Raw genomic sequence first — 19,599 nt, forward strand, 5'->3', positions numbered from 1 at the left:
GCCGTAGCTTCTGTCCGTGCTATACGCGCTTCTCCTTTTTTCAACATCAACAAGCCAACTAAGCCCGTCCCTTTTAAATTTTAAGTCTTCTGTGGTGTCGTGGAATCTTATTTGCAGGAAATAACTCCTTGATGGGGACTCGAAGAAAAGCAAATAATAAGCGGGTAATAAGCCGCTGTTAATTAACGCACCTATGATGCTTGAGTTTAAAAATTAGCTATCCTAGTTTGATAACCGCAACCAGTTACAATTCAGGTGGCAGATCGACTTTATATAAGCCATATGCGTCCCAGTAACTGTCGTTAAAGACACAAAATGTCGAAGAGGCACCAGTCGATGCGGAAATAGAGCGGCAAGGTGCCGGAAAATAAAGTTGAAAATGTGATTCAATATACGCGTCAAAGAGAGTCGAATATTTCTAAATGTTGTCATTTGCTACAAAGGCAGGTCACCACGGCTCGTCTGCTTTCGTGTAACAAGACCGGAACCTCACCTGTTACTGTTAGCTCACCCTTCTGTATCTAGTTTTATTTTTTATTCCTCGACCAAACTTCCGACAACACCTTGCTGTTCGGTTATATATCTGGGTGTGCGATCCAGGGAAAACAAACAAGCAAAAAAATCGTCATCCTTCATGTGCCTTCTGCTCCTTTTTTTTATCGCAGCCTCTAACAAAAACAAGAAAAACAAACGCATTGGCAGAGTGTCATATGCTCAGCGCTGAGGACAGTAGACGGAATGCGACGTCATTACTGGCACATGGTCGATAGCTCTCGCGGCATCAGTTGGAAGCCTCCAAAATAGTACACGAAAAACGCTTTCGCTGACGAAATGCCGATTCTGGCTCAACTTGACACCTTACGGAATGGCATGCCCAGCGCAACCAAATGAAACCTTTCCTGCTCGTGGAAAAGTCGCACCGACGATCACTGTTGCATAATGAGTGAACTCGCTGAAAGCCCAAGCACACTCGCGATGCATGCAGGCATGCGGGTGACGAAAGAGCGCGAAACAAGCCCGCCAACGAGTGCCACCATGGTCGTAGCCGGCAGAGTGTTTTGCGTCGAGCCGGATGACCAGTGCTTTCTTACGTGCCCCGAGTCTGGTCTGCTTTGCGCACAGACAGAACCCGGGGCTTTAACGTGTCGAAGGAGAAAGTACTAGCTAAATAGTTGTGATGTAACGTAAACAACAAACTGAAAGAGGGAAAAGAGTGGTCTGGAAACGAAGCTTCTGCTGCGACTGAACACGAATGTATTGCAGTGCTGCCTTAGGCGCAAGTTACGAAACTTCGACGCTTGATGCCGTAAGCTGTGAGCTCTCAAAACGTAGGCACCTGCGCGAAAATTGCGAGGGTGGAGAATATGGGTGGCGAAATATTTTAACAGGGATCGTCATTAGTCACACATAAAGATATTTATCAAAAACTTCAAAATTTGGGGGTATTTACTGGTAAAGTTTGGCTTATGGTTTATGGGATTTAACATCTCAAAGCTGCTCAGGCTATGAGGGACGCCGTAGTGGAGGGCTCCGGAAATTTCGATCACCTGAGGTCGTTTAACGTGCATTGACATCGCACAGTACACGGGAGCCTCGCTTTTCGCCTCCATCGAAGTAGCAGCCGCCGAGGCCGGGTTTTGAACCCGCGTACTTGGATAAATACGCAGGCTAAAGATGAGTATTGCGCGCGCGATGAGCTGAACGAATGAATGCAATAGAAAGAATATCACGATCAAAAAAACCCAAACCAATACATTTGCTGCTCGATGCACCCTCTGTGAATGCGTCTGGTGTTTGGTGTGCAATGTTTCCTATTATCGAAACAAACACTGCCCGGGACGACTCATGTTTCGCATTATTGCACTGAACGGTTTTATTCGCTGCAGAATTATCACCTTTATGAAACAAACACGAGCAGTTCTCCAATACTGCCTTGGTGCTTAAACTTAAACATTGGCGGGGTGTTTTGCTCACTTCCGAGGCCCGCTCAAAAAATTGTTTCCGCTCACGCCGTTTAACGCAGGCGTGTCTCTGTGTGAGTTTAGAAGCCCAAACGATAGCGCACACGCATGCAGAGCGTACCGGATGGTTAAATTCAATAGCACTCACCAGTGGCGAACCGGCTACCGGTGGCTCGATGCATAGTGGTGCAGCCTCAGTCTTTCTTTTCGTTCGGTACGATGGCACAGAGGAGGTCGGGCACAACGCGGCGCACAACGATCGAGATGGCTCACCGCTCAAGGAAATGGTGGGCGGCATGTCAGACATATATATATATGTGTACGCAAAGCATCCCGTAAGAGACGCCGCACTCTTTGCGTGATCCCTGATGCGAAGAAACGGGCGCCTTGACCTTGCGCCCAGCTTCCTGCCGGCTTTCCGCCCCGGAAACCACCGGAATTGTGTATCTGGTCTCCGTCACGTATGCACCACGAGGGACTTACACGTGGTTTGAGTAACGCAGCGCGACTGCCTATATGAGCGAGTGTGAGAGGGGGAAGGAGGGCGAGCTTTACCGGCTCCATTCCGAACTCGAGCCCACGCCCAGCAGCCGACAAGGTCTCCCCATCGGTAGCAGCCCGGCAGCTTGACATGAATTTGAGCTTCTCGAGTGACCCCTCAGTGCGCAGCTCACGTACTGAATGAACGGGGATTAAAACTGCTGAAGATTGAACTGTTTTCAGTCGGCGGAAAACCAGTGACGCTTATTTCCCTTGCGAGATAGTTGAACTATTCAGAGCCTATGTGCACGGTCGCGTACGTGACGAAGTCGCGTCTATTTTCTAGAGTGTGCGACTTCTAGCTTTGGTTGGTTTCTTTGCACATTATCAATTTCATCAGCATCGTCATCCTTCGTGCGTCCACTACAGGTCAAGCCCCCCCCCCCCCCCCCCAGTGCATTATTCCTTCAAATAACCCTGTTCTGCTCTTGCTGCGACCACCTTACCCGAGGAAACTTTTTAATCTCACCAACATATCTGACTCTGCCGCCATCTGCTATGCTTGGCTGCTCTAGGAATCCAGTCTGTCACCCTTGGAGACCATCGTGTTGCTTTCCCTTGCATGACCTGCTCATACCCATTTCGCCTCCTGGATTCCAAACATAGAATATCATTAACTCGCATTCGTTCGCTGATCCACTCTGCTTTCTTCCTGTCCCTCAACGCTGCATCTGTGATTTTCCATTCCATAGCTCCCTACGCAAGATACCGGAAAGATGCAGTTGGGAAACTTCTCGAGGGGACCTGAGAAAGCCTAAAGATAAAAAAGAAATGTTACGCTAGGTAAATGAAGTGACGAAAAAAAATAATAAAATGCGAATGTGTGGCATGAACAGAAGAGTTTTGCTCAATAAAAACAAACGTACAGCGTACATAAACAAAAAGCAAGAAATACGCTATCATATCAAAGGATTTTTGTCGAAGGAAAACCATTTCAATTCTTTTTTCGAAGTTATTTCGGGAGTAGTACCGTTATTATAACAGAAGTTTAATAAGTGCGGTAACATTGTGTTTATCGTTTGTTGTCCATAGCTAGTCCTGCTCGTTTTCATTAACCAAGGCTGTACGCTTCAACACTCATAAGTTAGTGCCCTTTTACAAAAAAGTGACAACCGTAATAGGGAATAGTTGTTTTTTATTTCAAGCTCGTAACGTGAACACAAAACAGTGAAAGTATAGGTTCTCTATTTTCATTATACAATACTTCAAGAACAGAGGTTGGGAAGGGTGACTTCTGGCGGCGTTTTCAATATTTCTTTAATATTTTTTTTTAAGTTACTTTTGGTTGTATTTCCTCAGACCAGTAGGCAATAATTTGTGTGAGTGGAATAGCGATTTTACAGTAAAAGTTTAACCTTCAGAGGTAGAATACATCTGTTTGCATTCTCCAATCCTACGATGCAGACAGTTTTGATATAACGTGGTCCGCGTGGTTGTCCCACGTCATATTTTCGCTGAAGTATACTCCAAGTATTTTAAATGCGTTTACTACTTCAACCTTTGAGTTCTTTAAATTACCATCTTTGTTCGTGCTAATATTTTTGTTTTTCGCGCGGTATGAGACAGCTTCCGTTTTAATAACGTTTATTTTTAATTTGTTGAGATCAGCCCATATGTCAACTTCTCAAGCGTTCTGTTCGCTCTAATGATTACCTCGTCTGGGCTGGTTGTAGTGAATAACAGTGTCACATCATCAGCGTAAATTACAACTTTTACCGTGGGATCGATATTTACGGTGTCATTTAGGTACAAGTTAAACAGAAATGTGCCTAGAATACTCCCTTGAGGCACGCCTGCAGGAATGGGTAATATATTGAATGAGTGGCCATTTAAATACACGTACTGATTGCGATCATTTAGGTAGGATGTCAGAAGCGATAGCGAAGTTCCACGGAAGCCGTACATTTCAAGTTTGTTTGTTTTTTGTTTTTATCAGGATAGTGATTTAAACAACCAAAAGCTTTTGTGAAATCGACTTATATTCCAAGGGCTACTACTTTGGACCACGCCTGTTTTGTTTCCTCCCATCCATATCGCTGAATAAACCCGTCTTTTCATTTAACCTTCATGGCGCGCCATCAAAAAAGTGTAAGGAGGTAGGGATTGAAACTGTGAAACGTTTGAAGGTATATCCACAGAGCAATATCGTTTGAAGCGAGCCTTACCGCGCTTAGCAGTTAGGTTTGCTACTGCGGCTATCGTAGCAGAAACAAGGATGAACGTGCACATGTCTTCAACTTTATTTCGTCTAAAAATATCCAGCCCTATAAATGTATGCATCACATTGTCATTATGCCCATTTCTCGATACATTCTACTACTTCCCTGAAATGCTGCTGGTAAATAATGCTTGTTGTTTTGCAATATGGGCAAAACAAACAAAAAGTTGGCTGAAGGCTTAGCTTGGTTAAGCCTGGAAGATCGCGAAAGCCGTTCTTCTCTCTTTTCAGGCATTTCTTCGCCACGGCGTTTTCTTCTGTTGAAGTTGTAGTGTTCCATACTGTTCATAGATGCAGCATCGTCAGCAGTTGAAGCGTCCATTATAGTCTCATCGGCATTAAGAGCGTCCATGAAACTTGTCTCCGAACTACTGGCTGTCTCCATAGTCTCGCTAACGTTAACACCACTCATTAAACTAGGCCCTGAACTTGTAGATGCACCCGCATCAAGACATGCTGACCGGCGCGCTCGCCAGGCTGCTGCATACGCACGTTGTTTAGCGCGCCGTTGTTCCCGTTCTTTTTCTGTTTCTTCAGCACGACGCCGCCGCTTGGCTGCAGCAGATCGTTCCAGCCTCGCCTTATACGCATCGTCCGACATACCGTAAGGCTGGGCCCCGACTAGCCGAGCCACAGCCCCATTTATCCTCCTAGCGTGACGTCACAAACAGCGAACGCCCTCTCTCGGCTGCGACACAGCACCTTGTATGGACTCGCCGCCACCATCCGATGGCGCGAGCTGGGGCCACGTCTCTCGGTCTGGCGTGACGTCACACGGTCACGTGAAAGGTCATGTATGGAGGCGCCACGACACGCCAAAGGCTCGAAGTGCTAGCAGTATTGCTTTCGCAATAAAATATGTCGTGCATATCACAGCTCCACATTGATGACATTTGTGTTCCTTTCAGGTGTAAATTGACTGTACACCTCATAAATTCCGACTCTGCAAAATATGTTCGGCAGCTATAAAAAGAAAACCGCCATTCAACATTAGACAGCCCGTATGTGTGCGCTACGTTTTCACAAAACTATTTCGCGAAGAATGCCGCTAATGCTAAATATTGCATGAGAATGCAGTGCTATTAGTTTTTTCATTCAAAATCTTCACAAGCAAAGAAAGCCACTAAAACCTTGTCCCCCGCCCCTCCCCTCCCGAAACACAAAAAGAAACAGCTTTTCTGAAATGCTAGAGATTGATACAGACTCTGAATAGGCTCCTATAGTTGGTGCCTATCTCACTACTCAGCTCATCCATGACATGAAACACGAAAAAAAAAACTGAAATACTTCAATTCTGTCAAGAATTACGAAAAAATTGCGGTATTGGAGAGGAGAATGACTTTGCTAGAAAAACTGCGCATTGCACAAAGCACTGCTCGAATACGCGCCCACGAAGGAGCTTGACATTGCGTCTGGGTATAAGGCAGACCTCTGCGATGTGACTTCGCAGACAGCAGTATATGCTAACTTTGTCACGACTCAAGTCACAGGGAGCCGTGAAGGTACACGGTACCGTGAAGGTAAGACCCGAGAATCAGGTTAGCTTCTAGCTCCGATGACAGTGTCCAGCACCAGCGCGCCTCTCGAGCCAACAACCGCTTCGTCGTCGTCGGCACCAAGCACGGCGGTCGCGCGGCGCTAGGCACGTGGCATTATCCCCCCCCCCCCCTCCCGCGAAAGAGAGACATCGTCCCGATGTCAAGGTTAGAAGAGAAACAAAATTAGGGGTGAGGTGAACTGTACAATGTCTTACTGATTGGTTTCCGATTGAGAAAGGGGTGAGGCAAGGCTGCATACTGTCGCCCTGCCTATTTAACCTATATGCAGAGTGCATCATGAGGAAGGCCGGTCTGGACGAGTCTTCAGCTGGAGTGAAGATTGCTGGAAAACGTATCAACAACCTTAGATATGCGGATGATACCACTTTAATGGCAGAAAGTGAAGTGGAACTCAAGAGACTTCTGATGCGCGTACAAGAAGTGAGTGCGAAGTTTGGGCTTAAACTGAACATTAAAAAGACGAAGATCATGGCGTCTTGCCCTATCAAGTCCTGGAGCATCAATGGACAAGAAGTGGAAGCTGTGACAGATTTTCTGTTCTTGGGCGCCAAGATTACCTCGGAAGGAGACTGCAGCCATGAAATTAGGAGACGCCTGCTTCTGGGAAAGAGAGCAATGGTTAGCCTTGACCGCCTAGTAAAGAGCAGAGACATTAGTCTGCCAACCAAGATCCGTATAACCCGTGCTATGGTCTTTCCAGTTGTGATGTATGGATGCGAGAGTTGGACTGTGAAAAAGGCTGACCGCCGAAGAATTGACGCGTTTGAATTGTGGTGCTGGCGAAGACTCTTAAGAGTTCCTTGGACTGCCAGAAGATCAAATCAGTCGATATTGTCGACCATAAACCCTGACTGCTCATTGGAGGGTCAAATTCTAAAGTTAAAGCTCAGCTACTTTGGTCATCTGATGAGAAGAGAGGAGTCGCTGGAGAAAGATTTGATGTTGGGAAAGGTTGAGGGTCGCCGGAGAAGGGGTAGGCAGCGAACGCGATGGTTAGATGGCATTCTCGAGGCATTGCAGATGAAGCTATGTGATGTTAAGAAGATAGTGAGAGACCGGAAAGCGTGGCGTGACATGGTCCATAGGGTCACGAAGAGTCGGACACGACTGAATGCCTGAACTGAACTGAACTGAACTGTACAATAAGTCAAGGTCTCACTTGCAGCGTCAAGGTTACAAAACGCGACATTGACACAGCGCTCAGTCACGTGAAAAGTACAGCTTCGCACCACGTGCCCAATTTCAGGTCGCTGACGCCGAACACTGACGGTCGCACTTCCATCTGGAACAACTTCGTAGTTTACACTGTTTAAGCGGCGCAGGACTTTATAGGGTCCGAAATACCGGTGTAGCAGTTTTTCACAAGCCTTTGTGGGCACGGGGGTCCACACCCACACTTGGTCCCCTGGTTCGAAGTGGACTTGCCTGTGCCGAGGGTTATAGAATAAAGCGTCGGTGGCATGCTGCTCCTTGATGTGCAAGCGGGCCAGGTGGCGGGCTTGCTCGGCCTGTTCCGCGAAATGGGCGGCATCGGGTTCGACCGCTTCATCCCCACACGGGAGCATCGCGTCCAACATCGTGCGGTCCTCCCTGCCACATACGAGACGGAATGGTGTAAACTGCGTGGTTTCCTGCAGCTCCGTATTGTAGGCGAAGGTGACATACGGCAGGATCTCGTCCCACATTTTATGTTCAACGTCAACTTACATTGAAATCATGTCCGCCAACGTTTTGTTGAGTCGTTCCGTTAGGCCATTTGTTTGTGGGTGATAGGCTGTTGTCGTGCGATGATCGGTATGGCTAAGAGTTAAGGTGTCCCGCAGTAGCCGAGCTGTAAATGCCTTGCCTCGGTCAGTAATAATGGTCGACGGTGCACCGTGTCTAAGCACAATTTCATTCATAAAGAAGTGAGCAACATCCCTGGCAGTACCTCGGGCAAGGGCCTTTGTTTCAGCGTAGCGTGTCAGGTAGTCTGTGGCGACTACGATCCACTTATTTCCGTTCGAGGATAAAAGAAATGGGCCTAAAAGGTCCATGCCCACTTGCTCGAATGGTGTGAAGGGGGGTTCAATAGACTGCAACATCCCGGATGGCTTGAGTGTGGTTTTTCTTTTTTTCGCCGCGGGCATTGTCGACAAGTCTGGACGTAACGTCTAACGCTCGGAGAAAGATGTGGCCAATAATAGTTCTGCCGGACTCGGTTTAGGGTGCGTGTAAAGCCAAGGTGACCGGAAGTTGGTTCGTCGTGGCAGGCCAGGAGGATTTCGTGCCTTAGATCAGCCGGCATGACTAGAGAGTATATTTTTGCACTCGATGTAGAATGTAGATTGCCACGGCGCTAGGCACGTGGCAATATATTGATTTTCACGAAATAGAACCACTCTGTTACAACATCAGGAGCTGCATATATATCTGATAAGGATCAGCGCGCACTGAATCACGTCGTCTATCTGCCGCGTTTCGCAGGCAAATTCACGTAGCTGGGGGTTTTAGCCAATAACATATAGAATATGGGATCTTCTATATGGTTGTAAACAATAACCCGATTACGAGATACATCAGCTGCTAAACGTTCAGACAGAAGATGCAGGGAACGGGACAGTAGCACTCGCTCTGTAATGGGAATTGTGAAGGTCCATCGGAGCGCAGTGTCGATTAGGCATCAATCCTATATTAAAAAAATATTAAGCTCATTCTTGTAGGCGTATTCGTATAACGTACTCTATGGAACGACAATGATCACGCGGCCAAGCGCCGGGTGATCATTAACAGTAACAATTGTTGAGCCTTACCCGTGCTGGATTCGAGAACATCCTGAGGCGGTTGACGCAACGTAATGACATAGCAGACATGTTTTACACCCGTAAGCAATATCACTATGTTCTGCATTTTCATGAACGCGTATTTGAGTAGTGCATACAGTAATGCGCCGGAGCAGCAACGTTTGTAAGCTGCGCTGACGCCACAGTTCGCAAGAAGTTTTGGCAATGCAGTATCGCTTCATGAAGTAAACTTGAAATGCCGTCAGCGTGGACAAGTCAATCGTCTATTATTCTGTCATTTGTTTCTCTGAATGCGAACAAATAGCACGGAAACCATAGCACAAAGCAGGCGCAGCTAGCGCGACGACAGCAGCCGTAAGCGCCATTGACTCCCTCAACCCTTCAACATGGCGTCGCGTAGCGCGGTTCGCTGAAGGTCCGATAGATGGCAGCAATTTTGCATGTATAGAAATATCTGGGGGGTCACGAAATATCTAGAGTGGAAAATAGACCTTTGTATTTGGCCTTCCTGGACATAAACGGTACGTACGACAACGTAAGCAGGGAACTCCTGTGGAACATATTAAAAGAAGAAGGTATCGGTTATGAGATAATAGAGTTCCTACAGGAAATATACCGGGATAACAAAGTAGAAATTACGTGGGAAGGGATAAGAAGTACGGAGGATGTCAAAGTATGCAAAGGATTAAGACAAGGCTGTCCTCTATCACCGGTGCTGTTCATGCTTTATATGATAAACCTGGAACGGAGGATACAAGACAGTAACCTAGGTTTTAACCTGTGGAAAGGCGATAGAGCAGCGCCTCTCCGGTTTGATGTATGCAGACGATATTATGCTGCTAGCTGAGAGTCTGGAAGAATTGCAAACTCTAGTTAAATATTGCGGAGACGAAGGGGACGCTCTAGGCTTCAGTTTCAGCGCAGTTAAGTCGGGTCTGATGATCTTAAACGGCTCAACTGATCAGGGTCTTAAAATACAAGGCCTTGAAATACCTAGAGTAGCAGAATATAAATATCTGGGAGTATGGGTAAACGAAGAATTGGCATACATTGGAAAGCATGAGCAATCACTTAAGGCCAAAGGACGAAGGAATGCCGGGATAATGAAGCATAAAGCATTGTGAGGATACAATAGGTATGAGGTTTTGAGGGGTATTTGGAAAGGAATTATGGTGCCTGGACTTAATTTCGGAAATGCGGTTTTGTGCCTAAAATCAGAGGTACAGTCGACATTAGAAACAAATCAGAGATCCGTTGGACGATTAGCACTAGGTGCCCACGGCAAAACTACAAATGAGGCGGTGCAGGGAGATATGGGCTGGACATCTTTCGAAGTACGGGAAGCTCAGAGTAAAATATTATATGAGGAACGCCTGAGGAAATTGGACAGTAACAGATGGGCAGCTAAAGTATTTAAATACCTGCACCTAAAAAGCGTTGACCCACAATGGAGGAAAAGAACTAGGAAACTAACTAGTAAGTATGCTAGTAACAAGGACGGAGAAATAAAGAGCATTAAGCAACAGGTGAAAAACACAGAAGGTAAAAATTAGATAAATTCGATGGAAAAGAAACACAGTATGGAATTATACCGAAAGTGGGAAATGCAGATCAGGAAGGAAGATTTCTTTGATAACTCAAGAGACAGTGCCCTACTTTTTGAAGCTAGATCAGGGTGCCTTAGAACACGCAGCTACAAAAAGAAATTTAACAATGGAGATGACGCATGTGCTGTATGTGGAAACTCCAGTGAAACAATTGACCATATTATACTCGAATGTAATGGTATTCAAAAAGAAATTTAACAATGGAGATGACGCATGTGCTGCATGTGGAAACTCCAGTGAAACAATTGACCATATAATACTCGAATGTAATGGTATCCATCCGGAAGTTGGTGCAGGCGCAATCACTGTTCCTGGAGCTCTGGGGTTTAGAAATAACAGTGGCCGGGTGAATAAACCGGCGGTGGAAACTAGCAAAAAACGACTGGAAGATTGCTTAAAAGCAGAGAAGTGACACAATGTTAGTAATGTAGGAACAAAATTTAATAAATAGAATGATGGTTTAGTTAACCATTCTAAATCAATAATTAAGATATAGGAAGAAAAATGAGCATGATAGCTACTGCTACCACCCCGTTTCAAAGGGGACGCTCCTATATTCCATCCATCCATCCATCCATCCATCCATCCATCCATCCATCCATCCATCCATCCATCCATCCATCCATCCATCCATCCATCCATCCATCCATCCATCCATCCATCCATCCATCCATCCATCCATCCATCCATCCATCCATCCATCCATCCATCCATCCATCCATCCATCCATCCATCCATCCATCCATCCATCCATAGAGATCTGTTGGACGATTAGCACTAGGTGCCCACGGCAAAACCACAAATGAGGCGGTACAGGGCATCTTTCAAAGTACGGGAAGCTCAGAGTAAAATATTATACGAGGAACGCCTGAGGAAATTGGACAGTAACAGATGGGCAGCTAAAGTATTTAAATACCTGTACTTAAAAAGCGTTGACTCACAATGGAGGAAAGGAACTAGGAAACTAACTAGTAAGGATGCTAGTCACAAGAACGGAGAAATAAAGAGCATTAAGCAACAGGTAAAAAACACAGAAGGTAAAAATTAGATAAATTCGATGGAAAAGAAACAGAGTGTGGAATTATACCGAAAGTGGAAAATGCAGATCAGGAAGGAAGATTTCTTTGATAACTCAAGAAGCAGTGCCCTACTTTTTGAAGCTAGATCAGGCTGGCTTAGAACACGCAGCTACAAAAAGAAATTTAAGAATGGATATGACGCATGGTGCTGTATGTGGTAACTCCAGTGAAGCAATTTACCATATTATACTCGAATGTAATGGTATCCATCCGGAAGTTGATGCAGGCGCAGTCACTGTCCCTGAAGCTCTGGGGTTTAGAGATACCAGTGGTCGAGTGAATAAACCGGCGGTGGAAATTAGCAAAAAACGACTGGGAGATTGGTGGCTTAAAAGCAGAGAAGTGGCATAATATTAGTAATGTAGAAACAAAAATTTAATAAATAGAATGATGGTTAAGTTAACCAATCTAAATCAATAATTAAGATATAGGTAGAAAAATGAGCATGATAGCTACTGCTACCACCCCGTTTCAAAGGGGATGCTCCTATATTCCATCCATCCATCCATATAGCATGGAGATTAACTAGGCGATGCTCAGTAGGCTACCGTGCAGGTGGAGATGGGGATAAACAGATAAAAAGGAAAGAAAGCGAATGATGACTGAGGAAATCACGGCATGAAGCTAGGGCGACGGGGCCTAAGCGTATCCTTTACTGTCAAATGCAAAGCAATGAAGAAAGATTATTTTCTGGCTGTATTTAAAAAGCAATCAACACAAAAAGTCAATTAACAACATCATGTGATTAGAGCGTGTCGTCATAACGTGCTCTAGAGTGCTTATTTTTGCTTTCTAATAAAGTAAGCAAACAGCGAACGTGCGTGCATATCTGAGCTAAACTTTTCATGAAACACATCACGTATGTGCCAAGCAAACATGTGCCATGCGCATGGCACATACATTCCTTTATTAAAAAAAGAAGCTGTCATTAACTTTTTGCTTTTTTTTTTCATCGTGGTAAGGCTCATTTCATTATCATTGAAGTAATGCATAATGCTAGACAAAAAAGGCAACGTTTAGGGCCGACGTTTAAGGCTGTCATTGGTGATCCCTCCCTTCCTGTCGCCGCAAAGTTCCTTGCACAGCCACCACACCATATGTCTCCTCAGACTGTCCCACTCACGAACCGTCCAGACAGATAATTCGAAAGCATCGCGGGGCTCTCTGCGTCACCTCGTGTCGCGCAGATCAACCGTTTAAATTAGCAGACTGCTATTGCTGCGCTTGGCAACAGCCGCGCGGATCGATGGTTTCTCTATGAAAGCAAAGTGTTTGCAACGGGAGGATAGCTATAGTGTCCTCGTGCGGCTGTAAATTGGCGTCTTCGTTAATTATCCTCTTAAAGGTTGCGCAGCTAAAAAGTACCCTTATGACGTCATTTCAATGCTATTTAAAATTACAACAAGATGTCTCAGCTTGCTTACCCACCCAGAGTAACTGTCTACTAAACTGCGGTGGGCTAACAGCCGCCTATACTCTACGTCATAGAGTTAAACTCAACGTCAAATTCGCCATGTGTTTTGGGTTGTTTTTTTTTTTTTTTTTTTTGTGCTCGCATCAATGCGTTGCTAAACGTGGCGCCCAATTTCTGCATTTTCTGCAATGGCAGCACATTCTTTACGTCATAAAAGGTCATTCTGACATCCCCGTATAATGTGTATGCATGACGTATTTCCCGCTACACGACGTCAGCCAATCAGATATCAGGAAGCGTCCCTTGGCAGCAAGCGATGCATTTCACTATATTCATAATACAAGCACAATTGTTTTTCCCCCTACCGTATGTACCTTCTTTTTTTCCCCACAATTACTTATATTTGCCATCCAGGCTGCATGAATATAGCTCTGCTAAAAATCCGTTTACAAGGCCACATCATTTTGACGTCCCCGCAAAAAGCTATTTCAACATCTCAGAACTTCGCGCCACAAATTTGAAAAACATGACTATTCCGAAAATCAACCAGAAAAACAATATGGCGTTGAACAGCAGCCATGCGTATCAAAATATAGGGACGTGCCCGTATAGTGCCTAGGCACTATAGTGCCCGGACAACTTGCTGACAGGCACCCGTTGACAGGCGCCGGCACAGGAAGCACGTCTTGGTCACATGATCTGGTTGCCAGACTCTTCTTGAAGGCAGAGCTTCCTTATAGACTCCTGCAGCCATCTGCAATAACAAACGATGCAAACCATCACTGTTATTTCGCAGTAACGCCGCGGGCACGCTTATCTCCGGAGTGTAATACTAAAGATAGAAAACGCGGACGCGAATCAGTCGGTCTTACAAACAGTCTGAGGCATGCCTGAATGCGAAGAATTTTACAGAACTCACTTCGGCGGGGCTCGCTTGCCGTTTCTGCACGCGAAGTTCAACACCTCAGTTCGCTGCGCTCCGAATCAGACGAAAGCGTTTGTGAAAACATTTACAGCAGACAGTGGTTTGCTTGCAATGCATTCATGCCTGTGAGCTGAAGAAATCGCAAAACAGGGGAAGAACTTGTGAAAAACACGAGTGGACAATCCGGGCTTGGGTTCTGAATGCGTCCGTGTGTAATGAATTTCGGTATAAGAGAAGATGCAAGATTCAAACGTCGTACAGCTATTAGAGTGAGTACTCTATTACGCCAGGTTTTGATCTAACCTTGAATGCGGGAACTGTACGTGTTGCTAGACTTGTACGCCGCTTCAGCTGCGGTGGAGAGGAGGAGTGGGGAAGATAGTCTAGGGAACCTCCTTACAAACATCGTTCATAGGGTGGTGCAGAGGAAAAGCGCAGTATCTGTCACACTTCTGGGTAAACATCTGAACCGCGCCACAAGGAAAGGAAAGAAGGCAGGAGTGAAAGAGAAAGAGCTGCCATAATGGAGGGCCCCGGAATAATGTCGACCAATTGGGGACCTTTAACCGCCACTGACATCACATTGTCAGCACCCGCGTCGAAATAAGGGAGCCTCAATACGAAGGCCTTTAATTCTTAGGGTGATATACCAATTCAAATAGGAGTGGAATGAGCGGGCGCCAGATTTGGTGGGCCAGCCACACTGTGCGGACAACAGCCGCTAAAGTTAGAGCACCACGGCCGTTTTCCGGAGCCCTCCACCATTGCAGCTATTTCTACTTTCAATCCCTGCTTCCTCATTTTCCTTACGACGCGGGTCAGGAGTCCACCCAGAAGTATAGCAGATGCTGTGCCTTTTCTTTCTTCTAGACCAATCTAAAATTTACTAAAAAACAGAAACCGCGGCAGTTTACTACGGTGATCACAATTGGCTCTGTCCGTAAACGTTAAAATGTAAAAGAAATCAATAAGATGAACATTGAAACCAGTCTTGTGCTTCATATCAACAGAGCTAACACTCAACACTCGGTTCAGCACTATAGACAACCTGCACTGCCTAGGTGGCGCTGCAATTGTTCGCACAATGGAGGAGAAGAACTAGGAAACTAACTAGTAAGTATGCTAGTCACAAGGACGGAGAAATAAAGAGCATTAAGCAACAGGTGAAAAACACAGAAGGTAAAAATTGGATAAATTCGATGGAAAAGAAACAGAGTGTGGAATTATACCGAAATTGGAAAATTCAGATCAGGAAGGAAGATTTCTTTGATAACTAAAGAGGCAGTGCCCTACTTTTTGAAGCTAGATCAGGGTGCCTTAGAACACGCAGCTACAAAAAAAAAGATTTAACGATGGAGATGACGCATGTGCTGTATGTGGTAACTCCAGTGAAACAATTGACCATATTATACTTGAATGTAATAGTATCCATCCGGAAGTTGATGCAGGCGCAGTCACTGTTCTTGAGGCCCTGGGGTTTAGAGATACCAGTGGCCGGGTGAATAAACCGGCGGTGGAAACTAGCAAAAAACGACTGGAAGATTGGTGGCTTAAAAGCAGAGAGGTGGCATAATGTTAGTAATGTAGAAACAAAAATGTAATAAATAGAATGATGGTTAAGTTAACCAATCTAAATCAATTATTAAGATATAGGGAGAAAAATGAGCATGATAGCTACTGCTACCACCCCGTTTCAAAGGGGATGCTCCTATATTCCATCCATCCATCCATCCATCCATCCATCCATCCATCCATACATACATACATACATACATACATACATACATACATACATACATACATACATACATACATACACACATACATACATACATACATACATACATACATACATACATACATACATACATACATACATACATACATACATACATACATACATACATACATACATACATACATACATACATACATACATACATACATACATACATACATACATACATACATACATACATACATACATACATACATACATACATACATACATACATACATACATACATACATACATACATACATACATACATACATACATACATACATACATCCAGCGCGCCTCCAAAATGCTGTTGTTAGCCGCTTGGTTCGCAATAAACGACCGAGCATGTTCAGCAGCATTATAGATACGCGTGTGACAGATAACGTCCTTGCCTAGGCGCTCTCGATGTAGCCCAGTTTTCCGACACAGGTCATGCAAAGCTTCGACAGAGCGTGAAAGCTGATCCCTGTAAGCTCGTGCAGGTGGCGTGAAAACACCCTACGAAAGCGCCTAAAAAGTATTTGCTCTTCTCACTAGGCTATGTGTTACGGCGCGTCGATCGACACAGCAAACTTCATTGCTGGCTGCCTATATTGCACCCCTCTAGTTTTCTGGAGACCTGATACGGTGCTCGTGTCATGGCTTAGTCTACGGTAATATCTGCAGAAACACGAAAAATGCTCAGAATGCGCATGAAGTTTAACTCAATACGGCCGCCAGTACGGCGCTGACGACGCTACCAGAGCTACTTTACCGGGAGCTGCACTGGCGGGCCGAGCTTGTGAGCTGCCCGAGAAAAATCGAATGCACTACTCCTGTCAGCAAATATAGTCCGAGACTGTTCGGGACTGTCCGTGGCTGTCCAGAACTGAAAATCGAATGTACCCAGTCTGGCACGTAGCATACGCCGCGGAGGACACCAGTCTGTCGATTCGTCGCGTGTGCTGTTTGTCGCACGGAGCCCAAGTGACGCAAAGCATTGAACACAGTAGACGAGCACGCCTTGGCGTGTGCAATGGGATCCCCATTCTCGGACTACTACGTGACTCTGTGCTGATGAAGCAGCGCATTTGGGCCAGTGGCTGTGCATCCTGGGAGCTTCTGTCTTCGAAAGTACTCGATTCGCGCATTGCACATTTAAACGTTCAGTTCCTTTCAGCGCACTGAACAATGAACTGAAGTCTCATTGATAGGAGTCATTACTGTCTTCGATGCAATTTATTTCCAAACTACATACTAATGATAAAGTGTGGGAAGAAACAAAAAGGTAAATCGTTTGTGAAGAAACATTGGCCAGAGGACGATTTCCTGGTGTACTCAGAAACTAAAGTATATTTACTTGAGTTCCCATTATTGCAGAAAAAGCTGCCATCATTTAGTAAAGAAGAATTCAAGCGAATAAAAATTTTAGTGTCAAATTAGGTACAACTTCTGCTTTATTAACCAGTTATGTAATTTGCAAAAATTTTTGGGTAGTCTGAAAACTCATCCAGCCATAGAGGTGGTGTGATAACAATGGTTTAAGGTTTTGAGAAATTGATACAAGTAGTGTTCCTCGTTAGCTTTCCGGAAGCCACACCCAAATCTTTAAAACAAAGAAATGACTTGCTAGTAAGCGAAAGGAATCGCTGGTTTCATAGAGAATGATGCTTATGTGATCTGTGAAGTGAAATAACATTTACGGCCCTGTATTTTGTTGGAAAATATTTTAAACATGCGTAATGAATACATCATTATACTTTTCGGAAACTGGCTGTAAATCACGTTACAACAAAGCTTAGAATCCAATTTCATCATTTTATTCCATTAAGGTTAATTTAAAACGTAAACTTTGATAACTTGTACATTTTAATGCTGCTCACAACCAACATTAATCTGTTCTAAAAAAGTTCCGAGAATTTTTTTTTTATTTTGAGCACGTGCACATTTGTTAAGATGGATTTCATTGCCAGAACGTTAACAAAAGTTACCGTGCTAACGGTTTTTTTTTTTTTTTTAGTACGTCAAAGCTACCTAAAAATTACTAACATGCATAGCTGTTATATCAAGAAAGTTGTACCCAGCGCCTTTAAGCAAATTTATGCCTTAATTGAAAGTATGTTTAGATTTTTTAATTTTGCACTTAAACGATGCAGTCGCGCTTACCTGCAAATATGTCTTCTTTTATACTAATATAAGTTAATCAGTGAAATTAAGACACACATGCGCTATAAATTAGGGCTGGAAAGAGCAGTAATCTGTCGATCAAATCGGTGACTTAGACATAAAGTTATGCAAGTCAAAACATAATGTCCTGCCTAGCGCTGTTTTACTCGGTTCTGCAACATGCACCAGCCAGCCCATATTCGCCCTCTGCTGGAACATAAAGTTAATTCACTTAGTTATACAACAACTTTACTGATTTCCACTTAGTTCATACACCTTCTTTGACTTCTTGTAAATGATGTTCGAAAACGTTCCAAATTCATGATGAATTGTTTCAAAGTCTGCGGTCATCTATTCCCTAATGGGCTGAACTTTCTTTAGTCCTTTATACTTTCTTGTACCTATAAATTAATATTAGATATGATTGAAAAATGATTGTTCATAAGGGTATGCGTATGAAGCAAGAAACAAGGTCCAATCAGTACGTCAGTACAAACTCTATAACTCTGACAAAATAACCATGAGAATGGTGCGCAAGCGCGACATATCCCTGTCATCTGTGTGGTAGTAATGTTACTGGTCATGTTTGAGTAGCTTAAAGTGCTCAGCAGCTAAGAAACCTTCTTTGGTTCTCGGAGCAGCTGCAACTCCTGTATAGCTATATCTATACATCTTCTACTTCTCTGTCATCTGTGCCGTAGTAACGTTACAGGTCATGTTTGAATATCATAAAGTATTCAGTCACTAAGAAACCTTCCATGATTCTAGGAGCAGCTATAACTTCTATTTAGCTGTATCTATACATCTTCTATTTCTGCATTTTTCGTGGTTTCTAACCAATTTATAGATATAAATGAAGGCGGCAAAGCATAAACATTAATCGTGATAAACGTATTGAGGATATTTATGTTTTCACGAGAAAAATTGTCAGGAATTCTGTTTTTCTGGTTGTGTAATACTGAAGGGAAATGCAGGCAAAGGGCTGCATTTACTACTGGCCAGAAAACCTTGTTTTCCAGGATTTGAATGCCTTGTCGCTAGCTTCCCTGCTCCGAAAGAGATCGAAAGTACCGCGGATAATGTCATCTAGTCATCTGCGAACAGCGCGCATGATGGACGAGCCCCTCTAGACTCGGAGTAATCCAAATGCGCATCGATGCACGACACTGCGCGATCCACAGCAGCACAAAACGCACACACGCCATCGACGTGTCAATGTCTTCGAAACTCGTCCACAAACCTTGGCTAAAACAGACAACCCTACAATGAAGAAAAAAAATAAAAACAGTCTTTCTCTGCACAAAACGTCAAGAGGATTTATTCCGCTGATCCACTTGCTGAAGGTCCTCTGTGCGTCATGTATCAAAGACGAGCTTTTTAAGGGCGTCATCAATTTTCATTCGAGAAAAAAGATTGCCGGTAATATTTTTTTAAGCTCCTTAGTTTTATCACTCATCACTCATTTTTTGGCGTTCGAAATGAACCTGTAGGTGCTTCCTCGCAGTAATTTTGCTTGTGCACGTCATCACTTTACCACAGGAAAACGTTGACAGAGTAGCTGATTTATGCAATTTTGAGGTGGTAC

General features: G+C 44.4%; 1 protein-coding gene across 2 annotated transcripts in view; it reads right to left on the minus strand.

The window, feature by feature from the left end:
• The window catches only part of LOC146204970 (uncharacterized), a 219,953-nt gene extending 217,595 nt beyond the window's left edge, over window positions 1-2,358 (minus strand). For both annotated transcript variants that reach the window (XM_084589650.1, XM_084589649.1), the window contains exon 1: window positions 2,110-2,358. In XM_084589650.1, coding sequence (XP_084445776.1) covers window positions 2,110-2,143 — 34 coding nt within the window. In that variant the 5' untranslated portion in view covers window positions 2,144-2,358. The remainder of the gene's footprint in view (window positions 1-2,109) is intronic.
• Window positions 2,359-19,599: the final 17,241 nt, after the last annotated feature.

This window comes from Amblyomma maculatum, chromosome 1 (genome assembly GCF_055883805.1).
Source record: "Amblyomma maculatum isolate TAMU_Amacu chromosome 1, ASM5588380v1, whole genome shotgun sequence".
Taxonomy (NCBI): domain Eukaryota; kingdom Metazoa; phylum Arthropoda; class Arachnida; order Ixodida; family Ixodidae; genus Amblyomma; species Amblyomma maculatum.